Here is a 20,804-nt window from a genome sequence, read left to right on the forward strand (position 1 = left end):
ATCAATAGTTTAGTGCGATTGCCAAATAAAACCTCTACCCATACTATTTCGGAAGAACTATCCTTTCAATTTCACTACAAGGCAAACTACTTCTGACAGCAATAAATACTCCACCACCAACTGTATTTAATCTATCCTTTCTGAACACTGTTAGATCGTGTGAAAAAATTTCTGCAGAACTTATTTCCGGCTTTAGGCAGCTTTCTGTACCTATAACTATTTGAGCTTCAGTGCTTTCTATTAAGTCTTGGAGCTCTGGTTCTTTCCCAACATAGCTACGATAATGTACAACTACAATAGCGATCGTTTCTACAACTGACATACTGTGTTTTACTTGCCCCGTATTACACAGACTCCCTTTCTGTGGTTCCCTGAGGCCCTCTAGCCTAAGAAATCGCCCAGTCCTTTACACACAGCCCCCGCTATCCTTGTAGCCACTTCCTGTGTGTAGTGGACTCCTGACTTATTAAGTGGAACCCGGAAACCCACCACCTGATGGCACAAGTCAAGGAATCTGCAGCCTACACGGTCATAGAACCGCCTGAGCCTCTGATTCAGACCCTCCACTCGCCTCTGCACCAAAGGACCACAGTTGATTCTATCGACGATGCTGCAGATGGTGAGCTCCGCCTTAATCTAGCAAGCAAGACTGGCAGTCTTTACTATTTCCCCTGGGCACCCGAAACCAGAGAGAATCTCCTCCGATCCATAGGGACCACCGCCAGCAGTTGGCTGCACCCTTTACTCTTCATGGCATCCGGAAGCAGCCTTTTCACCTCTGGAATGACTCTCCCTGGTATGCACTCGGAGCGCACACTGGCTTCCTTCCCCTCCTTGGCTTCCATGTTCCTAAGGGACTCCATTACGCGCCTAACATTGGAGCTACCAACTACCAGCAAACCCACTCTCTGTGAACGCACAGACCTTGTGGACCGAGAAGCTTCCTCTGGAACAGGGTGGACGACTGCATCCAGCTCAGAGACATCGTCAGCCACAGATAACACCCGAAACCTGTTCATCAAACGAACAGGGAAGGCCCTACGATTGGCCCCTCGGAAATTTTTTCACTGCCTGCCAGACTTTGGAATGATCTCCCACTCGACCACAAGTGAGGTGTCAACCTCAGTGCAGACAGTACCCGGGGCAGCCACAGCAGTGGACCAAATGGGGGCACGTGGTACATGCTAGATGTCTCTCCCATCCCCGCATCAGACCCCCCACAGTAATGCCCCTGGGCAGCAGCCTCAAGCTGTGTGAAGGAAGCCAATGCAGCCTGGAGCTGTGAGCGAAGGTTCGCCAACTCAGCTCGCATCTGTACATGGCAATCACAGTTCCTATTCATTACTGCAGTTGCTCCAGTTTGAAGCTCGGAAAAATGTACAACAAACAAATGCTGTACTCGGCATAGTAGCAGCAGGAATTCCAAGTGCTCTCTCACTAATGGTCTACACGACACTGAGCTACACTAACCAAATCAAACAAAAGCCTGTACAATACTAGGGTCGATATAAGGGTCGATAGCAACGGTGGTACAGTATGCTACACTGTTGTTAAAATAAAACCTTGTGCTGAGTAAGCACTCGAAAACCCAAGAAATTACAAAAATAATCTAGTAACTAAACAAGTATCTGTAAATAAATAAGTCGCTCCTGTTGTACCCTCATAAAAATATACAACAAACCAACGGTGTACTCGCCTTATTAGCAGCAGGAGCACGAGGTGCTCTCTCAATATCCGACACCGAGCTATGTTACACGGCAGTGTCACATCATCCGAAAATTGCTTTCGTCCCTAGGGTGTGCACACAAATGTACACTCCTGGAAATGGAAAAAAGAACACATTGACACCGGTGTGTCAGACCCACCATACTTGCTCCAGACACTGCGAGAGGGCTGTACAAGCAATGATCACACGCACGGCACACCGGACACACCAGGAACCGCGGTGTTGGCCGTCGAATGGCGCTAGCTGCGCAGCATTTGTGCACCGCCGCCGTCAGTGTCAGCCAGTTTTCCGTGGCATACGCAGCTCCATCGCAGTCTTTAACACTGGTAGCATGCCGGGAGGCCGGGCGGACGTACCGCCGAATTGCTCAACACGTGGGGCGTGAGGTCTCCACAGTACATCGATGTTGTCGCCAGTGGTCGGCGGAAGGTGCACGTGCCCGTCGACCCGGGACCGGACCGCAGCGACGCACGGATGCACGCCAAGACCGTAGGATCCTACGCAGTGCCGTAGGGGACCGCACCGCCACTTCCCAGCAAATTAGGGACACTGTTGCTCCTGGGGTATCGGCGAGGACCATTCGCAACCGTCTCCATGAAGCTGGGCTACGGTCCCGCACACAGTTAGGCCGACTTCCGCTCACGCCCCAACATCGTGCAGCCCGCCTCCAGTGGTGCCGCGACAGGCGTGAATGGAGCGACGAATGGAGACGTGTCGTCTTCAGCGATGAGAGTCGCTTCTGCCTTGGTGCCAATGATGGTCGTATGCGTGTTTGGCGCCGTGCAGGTGAGCGCCACAATCAGGACTGCATACGACCGAGGCACACAGGGACAACACCCGGCATCATGTTGTGGGGAGCGATCTCCTAAACTGACCGTACACGACTGGTGATCGTCGAGGGGACACTGAATAGTGCACGGTACATCCAAACCGTCATCGAACCCATCGTTCTACCATTCCTAGACCGGCAAGGGAACTTGCTGTTCCAACAGGACAATGCACGTCCGCATGTATCCCGTGCCACCCAACGTGCTCTAGAAGGTGTAAGTCAATTACCCTGGCAAGCAAGATCTCCGGATCTGTCCCCCATTGAGCATGTTTGGGACTGGATGAAGCGTCGTCTCACGCGGTCTGCACGTCCAGCACGAACGCTGGTCCAGCAGAGGCGCCAGGTGGAAATGGCATGGCAAGCCGTTCCACAGGACTACATCCAGCATCTCTACGATCGTCTCCATGGGAGAATAGCAGCCTGCATTGCTGCGAAAGGTGGATATACACTGTACTAGTGCCGAAATTGTGCATGCTCTGTTGCCTGCGTCTATGTGCCTGTGGTTCTGTCAGTTTGATCATGTGATGTATCTGACCCCAGGAATGTGTCAATAAAGTTTCCCCTTCCTGGGACAATGAATTCACGGTGTTCTTATTTCAATTTCCAGGAGTGTATATCACTGTACCAACTAACATGACTGTGCCGATTTTGGAATCCAACCACATTGTCCAACACTTCCCACGAGACTGCCAACTATAAGCCAGTGCCACCGGCACCGCTGCAATGACTGGCACTTCTTGTTCGCAACTGTCACACCGTGGAACTCTGGCCCAAGAATCCATAGCCTAACACAATATTCCTTTAACAGCCAACAGTGTGCGTGGAAAAGAGGCCTCGTGATTAACTCCTGCGCCTGCCTGCAGAGAGACACTCGTGAATGTCCCTTAGACTCCTGTGCTTTAGCTCTTCTACAGGGCAGATATCGATAGGACCCCTCCCTCTTTCTTGTAATTTGCGTCTGTCTCTGTATTGTGGTGAACTATGCCACAAACAACTGGCGTTCGACTATGCCTCGTACAAGCTTATAACCTAAAAATGGAACTGGAACAGCTCCAAATTCTGTTACTGGAAAACGGATATTGCTCTCAGCAGATACAGACGTACAATCGGCACAGTAAGGAATAGGATTAGGGCTTCAAGACGACGGGTTACCAGCCATATACTGGAAATGTTTCCGCGAAAATAGGCTGAGTAAGAAAACGTAGTGTTCAAGTGATGTTTTCGACCTCCATCAAAAATCTGTGCACTTCTGGAGTCCGTGAAATAAAACTTAGAGCTGCGCAACGCTGGTGTTTATAAGATACTGTATGTGTGAAAGTAAACACTTGGCAAAGAATGTACACTCTTCTGGAACGATGATTGGGACTGGGCGATACACTCGCCTCCTGCAAACAGCAAATCCGCTATCGCAGAACACTACATTTACACTGGCCATCCGATGAAATGCAATGAAAAAAATTTTGGAACATATTTCAAACATCTGGAACACTGATATCAATGAATCAGTGGAAATACGACTGCCTACAACCAATATAAATCGGGACTGCGGTTTCCAGTTAAATAATGTATAGAATCCTGTCACCGAAAAACTTCGTACTCCATGTAGCCGGCACAGGTCTGCGGTTTTGCTCTGTTGAAATGATCGAAATGATATCAACAAAGCAGGATTTCATCACGGAATGCACTCACAGAAACTAACACACCTGTACTGGACTCGCATGCCCTCTAGCAACATTTGCGCAGTGACAACTCAATACGCAATGCGTGCGCTGGCGTGGTTTTGAACAGGCGAGCTCAGTGTCTTTTGGCCAGTACACAACTGTATGCGGCCAGAAGACTCTGCGCCGAAGTAATGTGCCTCAGGTTGCTGAAATCCGGTAGATTGTCCGAAATTTCAGAGAACATATCTCATCTTTCTTATAACTTGTGTCCACCTCGGTCTCTTCCTCTTCTTCCTTATTCAGCCTAAAATATCACTGTTTCTTTCGAACACTTTTAAATCTTGACATCCGTACTGTAGTGCAGGAGACTAACGTGTGGAATAACTCCAGCTTTACTGAAGGGTCCCATTTTGAACCCTAACCTGCAAAAATGCAATTTTTTTTTTTTTTTTTTTTTTTTTAGTTACGACTTTCAGCCGCCCCTGAAACGACCACCTCCTTTAGCCTATCGACATTCCCTCTCCGACTGTACATTTCATTTGATGTTACACGTCTTCATATACTCCAAAATAAGTAATTCTATTTGTACTCTGACTTGAGGCAATTTATTCAGACTCTGATAGGTGACAAGAATTGACATAAATGTCATTTCAGTGTCTTTGTTCCGCAGGACAAGCGTGACAATCGGGGTTGACCGCGGGATTTTTGAGTAAACCATCCACAAATTAACTCATATGATTTAGTTTATATTCAGAAAACTCACATTACTATGGCTATATGATGATGTGATTTTCTTCAGTCCTTCGGATGTGTCTAGAGTCTTAAAACTTCCCCGCATTTAATAATTTAAGAGGAAAATATAAATATACAAATTTCTAAGAAAAACTCTTCACTCATACATACTGGGCAATCCTGAATTTTCTGGATGTTAGACTGAAGACACAGAACAGATCCTATCATTGATCAATTTCCTGAGGTTTAATATTCGTCGCTTTGCGTTTCGAGTGTTTAGACGTACATCTTCAGCGGGAACCAGAGAATAATAAATACACAGAAGATTACCATTTATTTACAAGTCTGTGGCAACATGTTACAAGAACGGTACGTACTACATGGAGGAAGTCCCACAGGTCTTTTCAGTCTCTTCAAATGCAAGTTTGTGCACACGGCCTTACGTCCGGTCATTAACAGTCAAGCCTCTAGCTGACATAGTTTATAAGACTCTAAGCTCCTGTCCTACTATCGTCCCGCTTATTATCATTTTCATCCTCTTCTTCCCGGGCACACTACATAGGGAGTGGCCTTACACACTTTATTGGTAGGATCCTTTGATGCCATGTTCAGGACAGATCTCTGATGGTCGCAGGTGAACCCATAACGCAAACTAATGTGGAACAAAAGCTAGATTTACAATGAAGTGATAAGGCTCGTGGGCTAGCGATATGCACATATGCAGATTGTGGCTGTATCGCGTACACAAGGTATTAAAGGGCGGTGCACTGGCGGATGTGTCATTTGCATTGAGGTGATTCATCTTAAAAGATTTTCAACATGATTATGGTCGCAAGATGGGAATTAACAGACTTTGAACTCGGAAGGGTCATTTGGAAATCGTTACATCCACAGCATTAGTAGTGTACCGAAAGCACCAAATTACAGGCATCACATCTCACTATGGATAACGCAATAGCCGACGCCCTTCACTTAACGATCTATCGCAGCGGCGTTTGCATAAGTTGTCAGTGTTAATAGACAAGCAAAACCGCCTGAAATAACCGCAGAATTCAATGTGAGACGTACGGAAAACGTATCTAGTAGAACAGCGAAGAAATTTGAGGTTAATGGGCTGTGGCAGCAGATGACTGACACGAATATACACTCCTGGAAATGGAAAAAAGAAGACATTGACACCGGTGTGTCAGACCCACCATACTTGCTCCGGACACTGTGAGAGGGCTGTACAAGCAATGATCACACGCACGGCACAGCGGACACACCAGGAACCGCGGTGTTGGCCGTCGAATGGCGCTAGCTGCGCAGCATTTGTGCACCGCCGCCGTCAGTGTCAGCCAGTTTGCCGTGGCATACGGAGCTCCATCGCAGTCTTTAACACTGGTAACATGCCGCGACAGCGTGGACGTGAACCGTATGTGCAGTTGACGGACTTTGAGCGAGGGCGTATAGTGGGCATGCGGGAGGCCGGGTGGACGTACCGCCGAATTGCTCAACACGTGGGGCGTGAGGTCTCCACAGTACATCGATATTGTCGCCAGTGGTCGGCGGAAGGTGCACGTGCCCGTCGACCTGGGACCGGACCGCAGCGACACACGGATGCACGCCAAGACCGTAGGATCATACGCAGTGCCGTAGGCGACCGCACCGCCACTTCCCAGCAAATTAGGGACACTGTTGCTCCTGGGGTATCGGCGAGGACCATTCGCAACCGTCTCCATGAAGCTGGGCTACGGTCCCGCACACCGTTAGGCCGTCTTCCGCTCACGCCCCAACATCGTGCAGCCCGCCTCCAGTGGTGTCGCGACAGGCGTGAATGGAGGGACGAATGGAGACGTGTCGTCTTCAGCGATGAGAGTCGCTTCTGCCTTGGTGCCAATGATGGTCGTATGCGTGTTTGGCGCCGTGCAGGTGAGCGCCACAATCAGGACTGCATACGACCGAGGCACACAGGGCCAACACCGGGCATCATGGTGTGGGGAGCGATCTCCTACACTGGCCGTACACCACTGGTGATCGTCGAGGGGACACTGAATAGTGCACGGTACATCCAAACCGTCATCGAACCCATCGTTCTACCATTCCTAGACCGGCAAGGGAACTTGCTGTTCCAACAGGACAATGCACGTCCGCATGTATCCCGTGCCACCCAACGTGCTCTAGAAGGTGTAAGTCAACTACCCTGGCCAGCAAGATCTCCGGATCTTTCCCCCATTGAGCATGTTTGGGACTGGATGAAGCGTCGTCTCACGCGGTCTGCACGTCCAGCACGAACGCTGGTCCAACTGAGGCGCCAGGTGGAAATGGCATGGCAGGCCGTTCCACAGGACTACATCCAGCATCTCTACGATCGTCTCCATGGGAGAATAGCAGCCTGCATTGCTGCGAAAGGTGGATATACACTGTACTAGTGCCGACATTGTGCATGCTCTGTTGCCTGTGTCTATGTGCCTGTGGTTCTGTCAGTGTGATCATGTGATGTATCTGACCCCAGGAATGTGTCAATAAAGTTTCCCGTTCCTGGGACAATGAATTCACGGTGTTCTTATTTCAATTTCCAGGAGTGTATTTGCTAACAGCACGACATCGCCTGCTGATCTTCTGCGGGGCTCGTGTCGATAGCGGTTGGACTCTAGGTGAGGAGGAAACCGTAGCCTCATCGGATGAGTCCATATTTCAGTTGGTAAGAGCTGACGGTAGGGTTCGAGTACGACGCCGACCCACAAAACTATGTATCCAAGCTGTGAAAAACCACTGTGCAAGCGGGTGGTGGCTCCATAGTGGACCACGCGGGGTAGCCGCGCTGTCTTAGGAGCTATGTCGTGGTGCATGCGGCTCCACCCGTCCGAGGCTCGAGTCCTCCCTGGGGCATGGGAGTGTGTGATGTGCTTAGCGTAAGTTAGTACAAGTTAGATTAAGTAGTGCGTAAGCTTAGGGACTGATGACCTCAGCAGTTTGGTCCCATGAGACCTTACCACAAACTTCCAAAATTTGGTACATAATGATTTGGGCTGTGTTTACATGGAATGGACTGGGTCCTACGGTCCAACTGAAAAGATAATTGACTTGAAATTGTTCTGTTCGGCTACTCGGAGATATCTGCAGCCATTCAACGATAGGTTTTCTTGTAGATAATCATGAGCTTCTTATTTTCATGCTTAATGCACCGGTCTCGATCAATAGACTATTATCAGGACGAAGCCTAGCGGACAGACAAAATTTTTAAAGTGCACAGGTCACATTACGCTGACAAAATAAAAAGTATTACATTAAATAACGTAGAAATTACCGAAAACGCGTAACCAGCTTGTCACTACAGCTGTTTACATGCTGGTTTGGTTGTTATGATTAAAAATCGCTAGTTCCTACATATTAACTCATGCTTGATACTTAACCTAAATGGCGGTTATTGCGATTGTTTCTTATTCACTTTTTATTAATTTGACATTTCTTGTTTTGTAAAGCTTTCCTTCACTACACATGTCACTTCATTGTATGCGTTTTTAAGATTATGCTTTATTGACACTGTTTGTGAAACACGTTTTTCGTTAAGCCTCTTCGTTAGAACGGTATAGTCCAAGTAATCCAAAGATCTCACATGCACGTTTGGTTATCAACGTTACAGCTGCAGACACGCTCTAATGATTTCTGCCCAATGTTCATAGGAATTTGTCTTTGATCTTTTCTGTTAAAAAGTAGTTTTCTAGTAGTCCGTCACAATTTTCTTCAGTTTGAAATTTATGATTGACTTGAGTGCGTCTTCTACATATCTTCGTGTTTTGGAGGTCATTAATTGTTTCAGAAGCTATGTATTTCTTTCTACATTATAATTGTTAACTTCAAAAATTGTAGTGACAAGCTGGTTACGCCTTGTCAGTAATTCCTACGTTATTTAACTGTTATTTTGTCAACAGATTGTGACCTATGCAGTTCAAAGATTTTGTCTGTCCTTAGGCTTCGTCTTGATAATGGTCTACTGATGACAACCCGTAGCAGTTAGCGTAAAAATAAACTCCTACAATGAAGTTTCACAATTATGTGACAACTGCCGAGCCCCATCTCATCACCAATGTGGACTGGATTCCTATGGATAACAGTAGGCATTGTCACTAGACCACAGTTGTTCGCGACTGATTTGAAGAACTTTCTGAACAGTTCAAGTGACTGATTCGGCTACCCAGGTACCCCGACATGAATCCCATCGAACGTTTATCCGGCATGATCGAGAAGTAATTTCGTGCACAAAATCCAGCACCAGAAATAGTTCCGTAATTATGGACGGCTATAGAGGCAGCATGGGTCAATATTTCTGTACTGGACTTACAATGACTTGTTGAGTCTATGCCATGTAGAGTTGCTGCACAAAGCCGGGAAAAAACGACATCCGACACGATATTATGAGGTATCTCGTGACTTATCACCTGAGTGTATTTTACAGCATCCACAAAACGTCTTTCGTGATAATCATTCCTTTTTCTACCACGCGCCAGTACCGCACAGGAGGCCCTACACGTGAAACATAAACGATACTGCAACTCTTCAGGCTTTCCCGGCGAGATCTTGACATGTGGAGTAACCGGGTCTACTGTCGGATGTTTGTGTCCCTCTGGCACAATATTTCGGCCACATAACTCGTTGCCTTCTTCAGGTGCTACCTGAGACTGCCGTGGTGGAGGATTTTGTCCAGTATTTATGCCCAGAGGGCGCTGGGTTGCCGTCCGTGCCCGCCTGACGCTGCTTGTAAGGTGTCTCTCCCCTGGTGTTCCCTCGGAAGTCCGCGCCCGACTTGGGCGCCATCTGTGGCAGCTCTCTGAGGCCTGTCCTCTGTCGGGCGTTCCGTTCGCAGACCGCGCCTACCAGGTGCTGCTCCTGAGGTTTTTACCCCTCCCTGGTGCTCCCACGGACGTCCGCGCCCGGCTCGTCCACCATCTGCGAACCAAAAAACTCCTCAAGAAGTAGTAACACTGCAGGAGTAGCGCCAGGCGGGTGCGGACCGCGAATGCAACTCCCGAAGCAGCACGAGCCTCTGACAGCCGCCACGACCGCAGATGATGGACGAGCCAAGCACGGACGACCGTCGGAGCACCAAGGAAGTGCCAACACCGCAGGATCAGCGCCAGGCGGGCGCGGACCGCAAATGGAGCGCCCAACAAAGGACAGGCCTCAGAGAGCTGCCACAGATGGAGATCAAAGTCGGGCCCAGACGTCCGAGGGAGCAGTGGGGAAGAAACAACACCTTACGAGCAGCGCCAGGCGGGAGCGGACCGCGAACAGAGACCCCGACGCGAGACGGGCCTCAGACAGCTGCCACAACTGCAGATGGTGGACTAGGCGGGCAAGGACGTCCATCGGAGCACCAGGGAAGTGTCAACACCTCGGGAGCAGCGCCAAGCGGGTGCGGACCACGAACGGAATGCCACATGCGTGTCCGGCCCCAGACAACTGCCACGACCACAGATGGTGGACGAGACGGGCGCGGACGTCTGTGGGAGCACCAAGGAGGGGTAAAAACCTCAGGAGCAGCACCTGGTGGGCGCGGACCACGAGCAGTACGCCCGACACGGGACAGGCCTCAGAGAGCTGCCACAGATGGAGACCAAGTCGGGCGCGGACGTCCGAGGGAACATCGGGGAAGAGACAACACCTTACAAGCAGCGCCAGGCATGTGCGGCTAGGCGGCCCGTTGCCCTGATCGAATAATCAGGTCAACCCCGCGGATTCCCCACCACCTATTCCTCTCTGCGACTTCTAGTTATCACACGCGATGTCCTCCGCCAACCTAAACCTGCAGCCTTGGTAGGAAATGCCTCTTGGTAAACCCTACGTTCACGATAGACTGGGATGTTCCACACCCCGTCCAGAATCTCATGAGGCCGCGCGCGCGCGAGGCATGTGCGGATGGCAAAGAGAACACCCAGTGCCCTCTGGGCGTAAATACTGGACAAGATCCTCCAACACGGCAGTCTCAGGTAGCACCTAAAGAAGGCAACGAGTTACGTTGCCAAAATATTGTGCCAGAGCGACACAAACATCCGGCAGTAGACCCGATTACTCCACATGTCAAGATCTCGCCGGGAAAGCCTGAAGAGTGAAGAGTTACATCAGAAGACTCTACAGGGAGGAGATGTACCTTAATATCAAGAAGTTGGATAAGCATTGACAGAGGAAGGGGAGGATGCTGAGTTCTCTCAGTTTCCTTCTGTGTTGCCGAGAGGGGGATGTAGTTCCTGTCTTCGCCAGGTTCAAGCATCATGTTAACACCAGAATGGCGAACAGAATCAAACACCGAGCCAGCCTCGCGCTGGTAAGAGAAAGAGTGAGTGACATGCGCCACCGACTAGATGTCACGTCCAGGGACTTGCTGTATCTCCACCTTTCCATAGCAGAGACCCTGACCCGTGAAGACTGGGACCAGGCTGATGCTGCCTCCTGGTCCTTGGCGGAATGCACCATGAGAAAATCAATAGCATGTCAACAGGCCAAGTTTGAGCGCCTTAACAAGTAGCTACAACAGGATGGGGACACACGGACAGTGGTCAACCTGAGCGACAAGCAGCTCAATGAGGCCACCTCAAAAGCACTCAGCAATGGCCTCAACTTTGCAGTGACTCCCAGAAGCGTACCTGTTGCAGCCTTCATCAGTTCGGTTGAGCAAGTCGTCAACACGCTACCTTCCAACGTGTCTGAAGAGATCCGCAAGGAGACCTGCAGGGCACTCACCAGGACGAAGCCCCCCAAATCCAACATCTCGAGCCAGGAGTGGGTGGCACTCAGGCAGCTATGGGAGGATGACAGCATTGTAGTTCTGCCAGCTGATAAGGGTAACTCCACGGTCATCTCAAACAAGTTGGAGTTCGATAGGAAGGTGCAACAACTTCTGGTAGACACTGCTTAAAAACCACTAGATGGTGACCCTACTGACAAGGTGGACAAGAAGACCCGGTAGTTGCTGAAGGAGACAGGTCTACCTGAACAGTTCACCAAGAAGCTTTATCCCAAAGCACCCGTACCACCCAGACTATGGACTCCCAAAGGTCCATAAGGAGGGGGTCCCTCTTCGACCTATTGTCAGTAACATCGGCGCAGCGACATACCTCACTGCACAGTACCTGAAGAAGATATTGGCACCATATGTGGGCAAATGTGCACACCACACTCGGAACTCGGAGGAGTTCCTACAATGGCTAAGGCAGCTACACATCGTGGACTCTGACATCATGGTCAGTTTTGATGTGTAGATGTGTCGTTCTTCACGCGAGTGCCACTCACTGATTCACTCAATATCACTGGAGAGAAGTTCGATGGTGCCCTGCTCGACCTGTTCAAGCATGTACTGACCTCAAGATATTTTCTTTATGGGGGTCAATTTTATGAGCAAACGGAAGGAGTGGCAATGGGTAGCCCTTTATCACCTGTGGTAGCCAACTTTTCATGGAAAGGTACGAAGAGGAGGCACCTGCATCAGCCACTTACCAACCCAAGTGCTTTCTTCGGTATGTTGATGACACTTTTAGCCAGCTGGAATGGCCATGCGGTTCTAGGCGCTACAGTTTTTAGCCGAGCGACCGCTACGGTCGTAGGTTCGAATATTGCCTCAGGCATGGATGTGTGTTGTGTCCTTAGGTTAGTTAGGTTTAATTAGTTCCAAGTTCTAGGCGACTGATGACCTCAGAAGTTAAGTCGCATAGTGCTCAGAGCCATTTGAACCATTTTTGATGACACTTTAGTCTTTTGGCCCCATTGTAGGGAGAAGCTAGATGACTTTTTGGAACATCTAAACTCACGCCATCCAAGTATAAAATTTACCATGGAGCTAGAGAAGGATGGACAACTCCCAATCCTGGATGTCGTGGTCAAGAGGAAGGGAGATGGTACTTTGGGGCACAGTGTGTATTGTAAGCCCACCCACACTGAATTATACCTTGAAGCCAGTTGCTGCTACCACTCGGCACAGAAGAATGGAGTCTTGAAAACATTAGTTCACAGTGCTCAAGCTCTGTCAGATATTGAAAGTCTGGCCACAAAGATAGAACATCTACAGCTGGTGTTCAGCAGAAATGGATACCCCTCCACGGACATCCAAAGGTCACTGTGTACTACCAGTCAACCACAGGGTAAACAAGAGGAGGCAGAGGAGGTGAAGAAGGTAGAAGTAGTAACACTGCAGGAGTGGCGCCAGGGAGGCGCGGACCGCGAATGGAGCGCCCAACAAAGGGCAGGCCACAGAGAGCAGCCACAGATGGAGACCAAGTTGGGCGCGGACGTCTGAGGGAGCAGTGGGGAAGAAACAACACCTTACAAGCAGCGCCAGGCGGGCGCGGACCGCGAACAGAGCCCCCGACGCGAGACGGGCCTCAGATAGCTGCCACAACTGCAAATGGTCGACTAACGGGCGCGGACCTCCATCGGAGCACCAGGGAAGTGCCATCTTCTCGGGAGCAGCGCTAAGTGTGCGCGGACCACGAACGGAACCCCACATGCGGGTCCGGCGCCAGACAACTGCCACGACCACAGATGGTGGACGAGCCGGGCGCGGACGTCTGTGGGAACACCAGGAAGGGGTAAAAACCTCAGGAGCAGCACCTGGTGGGCGCGGGCTGCGAACGGAACGCCCGACACAGGACAGGCCTCAGAGAGCTGCCACAGATGGCGCCCAAGTCGGGTGCGGAATTCCGAGGGAACACCAGGTAAGAGACAACACCTTAGAAGCAGCGCCAGGCGGGTGCGGACGGCAAGGAGAACACTCAGCGCCCTCTGGGCATAAATACTGAACAAGATCCTCCAACACGGCAGTCTCAGGTAGCACCTAAAGAAGGCAACGAGTTACGTGGCCGAAATAATGTGTCAGAGCGACACAAACATCCAGCAGTAGACCCGATTACTCCACATGTCAAGATCTCGCTGGGAAAGCCTGAAGAGTTACATCAGAAGACCCTACAGGGAGGAGATTTACCTTAATATCAAGAAGTTGGATAAGCTTTGACAAGGAATGGGAGGATGTTGAGTTCTCTCAGTTTCCTACTGGGATGCCGAGAGGGGGATGTAGTTCCTGTCTTCGCCAGGTTCAAGCAACATGTTAACACCAGAATGGCGAACAGAATGAAACACCGAGCCAGCCTCGCGCTGGTAAGAGAAAGAGAGAATTACATGCGCCACCGCCTAGTTGTCACGTCCAGGGATTTGCTGTATCTCCACCTTTCCATAGCAGACACCCTGACCCGTGAAGACTGGGACCAGATTGATGGTGCCTCCAGGTCCTTGGCGGAATGAACCACGAGGAAATCAACAGCATGTCAACGTGCCAAGTTTGAGCGCCTTAACAAGAAGGTACAACACCATGTGGACACACGGACAGTGGTCAACCTGAGCGACAAGCAGCACGATGAGGTCACCTCAAAAGCACTCAGAAGGAACCTCAACTTTGGAGTGACTCCCAGAAGCGTACCTGTTGCAGCCTTCATCAGTTCGGTTGAGCAAGTCGCCAGCACGCTACCTTTCAACGTGTCTGAAGAGATCTGCAGGGAGATCTGCAGGGCACTTACCAGGACGAAGCCCCCCAAATCCAACATCTCGAGCCATGGTCATCTTAAACAAGTTGGCGTACGATAGGGAGGTGCAACAACTTCTGGTAGACACTGCTTACAAACCACTAGATGGTGACCCCACTGACAAGGTGGACAAGAAGACTCGGTAGTTGCTGAAGGAGACAGGTCTACCTGAACAGGTCACCAAGAAGCTTTATCCCAAAGCACCCGTACCACCCAGACTCTATATGGACTCCCCAAGGTCCATAAGGAGGGGGTCCCTCTTCGACCTATTGTCAGTAACATCGGCGCAGCGACATACCTCACTGCACAATACCTGAAGAGGATATTGGCACCATATGTGGACAAATGTGCACACCACATTCGGAACTCGGACTTCCTACAACGGCTAAGGCAGCTACACATCGTGGACTCTGATATCATGGTCAGTTTCGAAGTGGTGTCGCTCTTCACACGAGTGCCACTCACTGATTCACTCAATATCATTGGAGAGAAGTTCGATGGTGCCCCGCTCGACCTGCTCAAGCATGTACTGACCTCAAGATATTTTCTTTATGGGGTCAATTTTATGAGCAAACGGAAGGAGTGGCAATGGGCAGCACTTTATCATTAGTGGTAGCCAACCTTTTCATGGAAACGTACGAAGAGGAGGCAGTTGCATCAGCCACTTACCAACCCAAGTGCTTTCTTAGGTATGTTGATGACACTTTTGTCATTTGGCCCCATGGTAGGGAGAAGGTAGATGACTTTTTGGAACATCTAAATTCACGCCACCCAAGTATAAAATTTACCATGGAGCTAGAGAAGGATGGACATCTCCCATTCTTGGATGTCCTGGTCAAGAGGAAGGCAGATGGCACTTTGGAGCATAGTGTGTATCTTAAGCGCACCCACACTGACTTATACATTCAAACCAGTATTTGCCACCACCCGGCACAGAAAAATGGAAACATTACTTCACAGTGCTCAAGCTCTGTCAGATACAGAAAGTCTGGCCACAGAGATTGAACATCTACAGCTGGTGTTCAGCAGAAATGGATACCCATCCAAGGACATCAAAAGGGCACTTTGTACTACCAGTCAACCACAGGGTAAACAAGAGGAGCAGAGGAGGCGAAGAAGGTGGCGTACCTGCCACATGCTGGAGCTACCTGGGGCTATGCAAACCAGGCATTTACAACATCCCATGCCAGTGTGGAAAGTCATACATTGGCCAGACAACCAGGACGATGGACGTCAGGTGCAAAGAACACCAGAGGCACACCAGACTCGGACAGGCAACAAAATCTGCCATAGCGGAACACTGTCTGGAGCCCGGCCACTCAATGGACTACAACAACACCAAAATTGTGACACATATGCCAAGATTTTGGGACAGTGTCATAAAGGAGGCCATCGAGATCAAGGTCACAGACAACCTAATACACCAAGACAGCGATTACCAACTCAGCTCTGCGTGGAGTCCGGCTCTGGAGCTTATCAGAGCTCAACGAAATGAACCAACAAACTCCTCAAGAAGTAGTAACACTGCAGGAGTGGCGCCAGGCGGGTGCGGACCGCGAATGAAGTGCCCAACAAAGGACAGGCCTCAGAGAGCTGCCACAGATGGAGACCAAGTCGTGCGCAGACGTCCGAGGGATCAGTGGGGAAGAAACAACACCTTACGACCAGCGCCAGGCGGGTTCGGACCGCGAACAGAGCCCCTGACGCCAGACGGGCCTCAGACAGCTGCCACAAATGCAGATGGTGGACTAGGCGGGCGCGGAAGTCCATCAGAGCACAAGGGAAGTGCCAACACCTCGGGGGCAGCGCCAAGAGGGCGCAGACGACGAACGGAACGCCACATGCGGGTCCAGTCCCAGACAACTGCCACGACCACAGATGGTGGACGAGCCGGGCGTGGACGTCCGTGGAAGCACCAGGGAGGGGTAAAAACCTCAGGAGCAGCACCTGGTGGGCGCGGACCGCGAACGGTACGCCCGACACAGGACAGGCCTCAGAGAGCTGCCACAGATGGCGCCCAAGTCGGGCGCGGACTTCCGAGGGAACACCAGGGAAGAGACAACACCTTACAGCAGCGCCAGGCGGGTGCGGACGGCAAAGTGAACACCCAGTGCCCTCTGGGGATAAATACTGAACAAGATCCTCCAACACGTCAATCTCAGGTAGCACCTAAAGAAGGCAACGAGTTACGTTGCCGAAATATTGTCCCAGAGCGATACAAACATCTGGCAGTAGACCCGATTACTCCACATGTCAAGATCTCGCCGGGAAAGCCTGAAGAGTTACATCAGAAGACTCTACAGGGAAGAGATTTACCTTAATATCAAGAAGTTGGATAAGATTTGACAGAGGAAGTGGAGGAAGTTGAGTTCTCTCATTTTCCTTCTGTGATGCCGAGAGGGGGATGTAGTTCCTGTCTTCGCCAGGTTCAAGCATCATGTTAACACCAGAATGGCGAACAGAATCAAACACCGAGCCAACCTCGCGCTGGTAAGAGAAAGAGTGAGTGACATGCGCCACCGCCTAGATGTCACCTCCAGGGACTTGCTGTATCTCCACCTTTCCATAGCAGACACCCTGACCCGTGAAGACTGGGACCAGATTGATGGTGCCTCCAGGTCCTTGGCGGAATGCGCCATGTGGAGATCAACAGCATGTCAACAGGCCAAGTTTGATCGCCTTAACTAGCAAGTACAACAGGATGGGGACACACGGACAGTGGTCAACCTGAGCGACAAGCAGCACGATGAGGCCACCTCAAAATCACTAGCCCGGCCACTCAATGGACTATAACAACACCAAAATTGTGACACAGACGCTAAGATTTTGGGACAGTGTCATAAAGGAGGCCATCGAGATCAAGGTCACAGACAACTTAATACACCGAGACAGCGATTACTAGCTCAGCTCTGTGTGGAGTCCGGCTCTGGAGCTTATCAGGGCTCAACGAAATGAACCAACAAACTCCTCAAGAAGTAGTAACACTGCAAGAGTGGCGCCAGGCGGGTGCGGACCGCTAATGCAACTCCCGAAGCAGGGCGAGCCTCTGACATCCGCCACGACCGCAGATGATAGACGAGCCGAGCACGGACGACCGTCGGAGGACCAGGGAAGTGCCAACACCGCAGGATTAGCGCCAGGCGGGCGCGGACCGCGAACAGAACCCCCGACGCGAGACGGGCCACAGACAGCTGCCACAACTGCAGATGGTGGACTAGGCGGGCGCGGACGTCCATCGGAGCACCAGGGAATTGCCAACACCTCGGGAGCAGCGCCAAGCGGGCGCGGACCACGAACGGAACGCCACATGCGGATCCGGCCCCAGACAACTGCCACGGCCACAGATGGTGGACGAGCCGGGCGCGGACGTCCGTGGAAGCACCAGGGAGGGGTGAAAACCTCAGGAGCAGCACCTGGTGGGCGCGGACCGTGAACGGAACGCCCGACACAGGACAGGCCTCATAGAGCTGCCACAGATGGCGCCCAAGTCGGGCGCAGACCTCCGAGGGAACACCGGGGAAGAGACAACACCTTACAAGCAGCGCCAGGCGGGTGCGGACGGCAAAGAGAACACCCAGCGCCCTCTGGGCATAAATACTGGACAAGATCCTCCAACACGGCAGTCTCAGGTAGCACCTGCAACGAGTTACGTGGCCGAAATATTGTGCCAAAGCGACACAAACATCCAGCAGTTGACCCGATTACTCCACACGTCATAAATGATACTACTCAATAAATGTGTCTCATTGGTGCGGCTTGTTTACACGAGACTAGTAATCAGTTAACAATCACGCACACGTGTGCGCCATGCTCGCAGTGTGCTGGCGAGCGTCAAACCAGGCCCACTATTGAGACCAGAAAGAAAAAGCAGTGCAATCACACATTGATTCAACTGTATATATCTCTGCTAAGTGAGCGATTCCGCCTACACAGTACACCATTCTGTAAACTGATCCACGTCTGCAACATTTAAGATGCACGTATCCTTCACACATTACTGAAAGCAATGACAGTAAACAGTTTTACCACTGGAATAAAAAGTAAGAACGATGTAAAGCCAAAGGGTTTTGGACATCATGAAACTTTTAAGTTTGGACAACACGTCTGTGGAGTAACAGCGATTCAAATAAAATTAACTTACTTCAAAATGGTTCAAATGTCTCTGAGCGCTATGGGACTTAACATCTGAGGTCATCAGTCCCCTAGAAGTTAGAACTACTTAAACTTAAGGATATCACACACATCCTTGCCCGAGGCAGGATACGAACCTGGGACGGTAGTGGTCGATTGGCCCTAGACTGAAGCGCCTAGAACGCTCGGCCACAGCGGTCGGCAATTAACTTTGTATTAGGAAAACAGTCTTAATCGCGTTTATTTACTTATTTAGTGACGATCGGTTTCAGCCCCTCCAGCGGCCATCTTCAGGGCGAACATAACGCTGGTTGACAGCTTGTGGCGTCACGTCTACCAAGGTGACAGCGTCCTGCCACACCTTGGTAGACGTGACACCACAAGCAGTCGACCAGCGTTTTGTTCGCCCTGAAGATGGCCGTTGGATGGGCTGAAACCGGTCGTCACTAAATAAGTAAATAATCGCGATTAAGACTGTTTTCCTAATTCTGAGTTAAAGTCTCTGAGATGATACTTGCCACGTACATAAGTAGTCTAAAATGAGAAACAAGGGCAGATGTACCTGTAGAGGCCATTTTCATACAAATTGCTTGCAGCACACGTGATTAAAATTTAATGACAGTAAAATGAAATGTTTACCCGGTAGTTTGAAAGCACTGCTATTTTAGAAACTATATATTGATGCAAAAGTTTCCTTCATGAAATATGAAAAATTAAGGTGCTAAAATATCATCCACAGCTATTATTACTGATAAATTTTAGTACCTCGTGATATTTTCCAGAATGGAGGTGTACTACACAGATAGTTACGGGTGGCAGACTAACGGGACGTTCGACGGTGTGATAGGCATGATGCAGCGCGAGGAAATCCAGATAGCCGCTTCGTCGCTCTTCATGAGGCATGACAGAATGCCATACGTGGACTTCGCCGCAGAAGCTTTCTATCTCAAGTACGTCGTGCCCTATATGGGTAGCTATATGCTTGTAGATGTTTTAATATTGTGAAGTGTTAATACATTAAAAACGAATATGTTTCATACATCTTTCAGATGATCTCTTAGCCAAAAAAAAACAATCTACATTTTGTTATATGAACCTACTCACGCTTGAACTATAATAAATATATTCCTTATTAAGTTCAATGTTATTTGAAGTTCTGTCAGCGAGGGGGCTGTGAAATTAAGTACATGCCAGTACATGAATCAATTTCACAATGAAATTAATGTCTTATATAGCTACGTCATAAGGAAGCAACAATATCGACTGATAAATAACTCATGTCTCTGAAATCTGTCATCTCCATTAAGTAGTTGTAGGATATCATATTCCTTTACAATCTCTCAGTTTAAGTATAGAATTTTTTGACTGTTTCCGTCGCTACCGGTTACTGATTTTGGTTGCCATTTGATAGCCCCTGTTTCTCCAGTGTCTAATCTTGGCGTGAGATAACTGCTGAATATATTTTTAGTTTTTATTTCTACCCCTGTTCCCCGTCGTACAATTTTAGTGTTACATTTACTACGAATCGTAGATACGCTGGATTCATGGTTAAAACTGTTAATGTCTGATATGGAAATATGACCCTATTTGAAACTTCCTGGCAGATTAAAACTGTGTGCCGGACCGAGACTCGAACTCGGGACCTTTGCCTTTCGCGGGCAAGTGCACTTGCCCGCGAAAGGCATAGGTCCGGAGTTCGAGTCTCGGTCCGGCACACAGTATTAATCTACCAGGAAGTTTCATATCAGCGCACACTCCACTGCAGAGTGAAAATCTCATTCTGGAAACATCCCCCAGGCTCTGGCTAAGCCATGTCTCCGCAATATCCTTTCTTTCAGGAATGCTAGTTCTGCAAAGTTCGCAGGAGAGTTTCTGTAAAGTTTGGAAGGTAGGAGACGAGGTACAGGCAGAAGTAAAGCTGTGAGGAGGGGGCCTGAGGCGTGCTTGGGTAGCTCAGTTGATAGAGCACTTGCCCGCAAAAGGTAAAGTTCCCGAGTTCGAGTCTCGGTCCAACACAGTTTTAATTTGCCAGGAAGTTTCATATCAGCGCACACTCCTCTGCAGAGTGAAAATCTCATGGTGACGATCCTAGTTGTTACCATTCATAAAGTGTTCAATTTTGTTGATAAAGAGATGTCGGATCCTTATCCGTTCAAAATTTGCACGAGATGTCAAGA

At 49.8% G+C, this 20,804-nt stretch overlaps 1 protein-coding gene across 1 annotated transcript in view; it reads left to right on the forward strand.

Moving 5' to 3' along the window:
- LOC126142539 (ionotropic receptor 75a) overlaps window positions 1–20,804 on the forward strand; it is a 179,127-nt gene that overhangs the window by 58,486 nt on the left and 99,837 nt on the right. The window contains exon 4 of the mRNA XM_049915288.1: window positions 19,410–19,577. Within this exon, the coding sequence (XP_049771245.1) occupies window positions 19,410–19,577 (168 nt within the window). The remainder of the gene's footprint in view (window positions 1–19,409; window positions 19,578–20,804) is intronic.

This window comes from Schistocerca cancellata, chromosome 1, assembly GCF_023864275.1.
Source record: "Schistocerca cancellata isolate TAMUIC-IGC-003103 chromosome 1, iqSchCanc2.1, whole genome shotgun sequence".
Classification (NCBI taxonomy): Eukaryota; Metazoa; Arthropoda; class Insecta; order Orthoptera; family Acrididae; genus Schistocerca; species Schistocerca cancellata.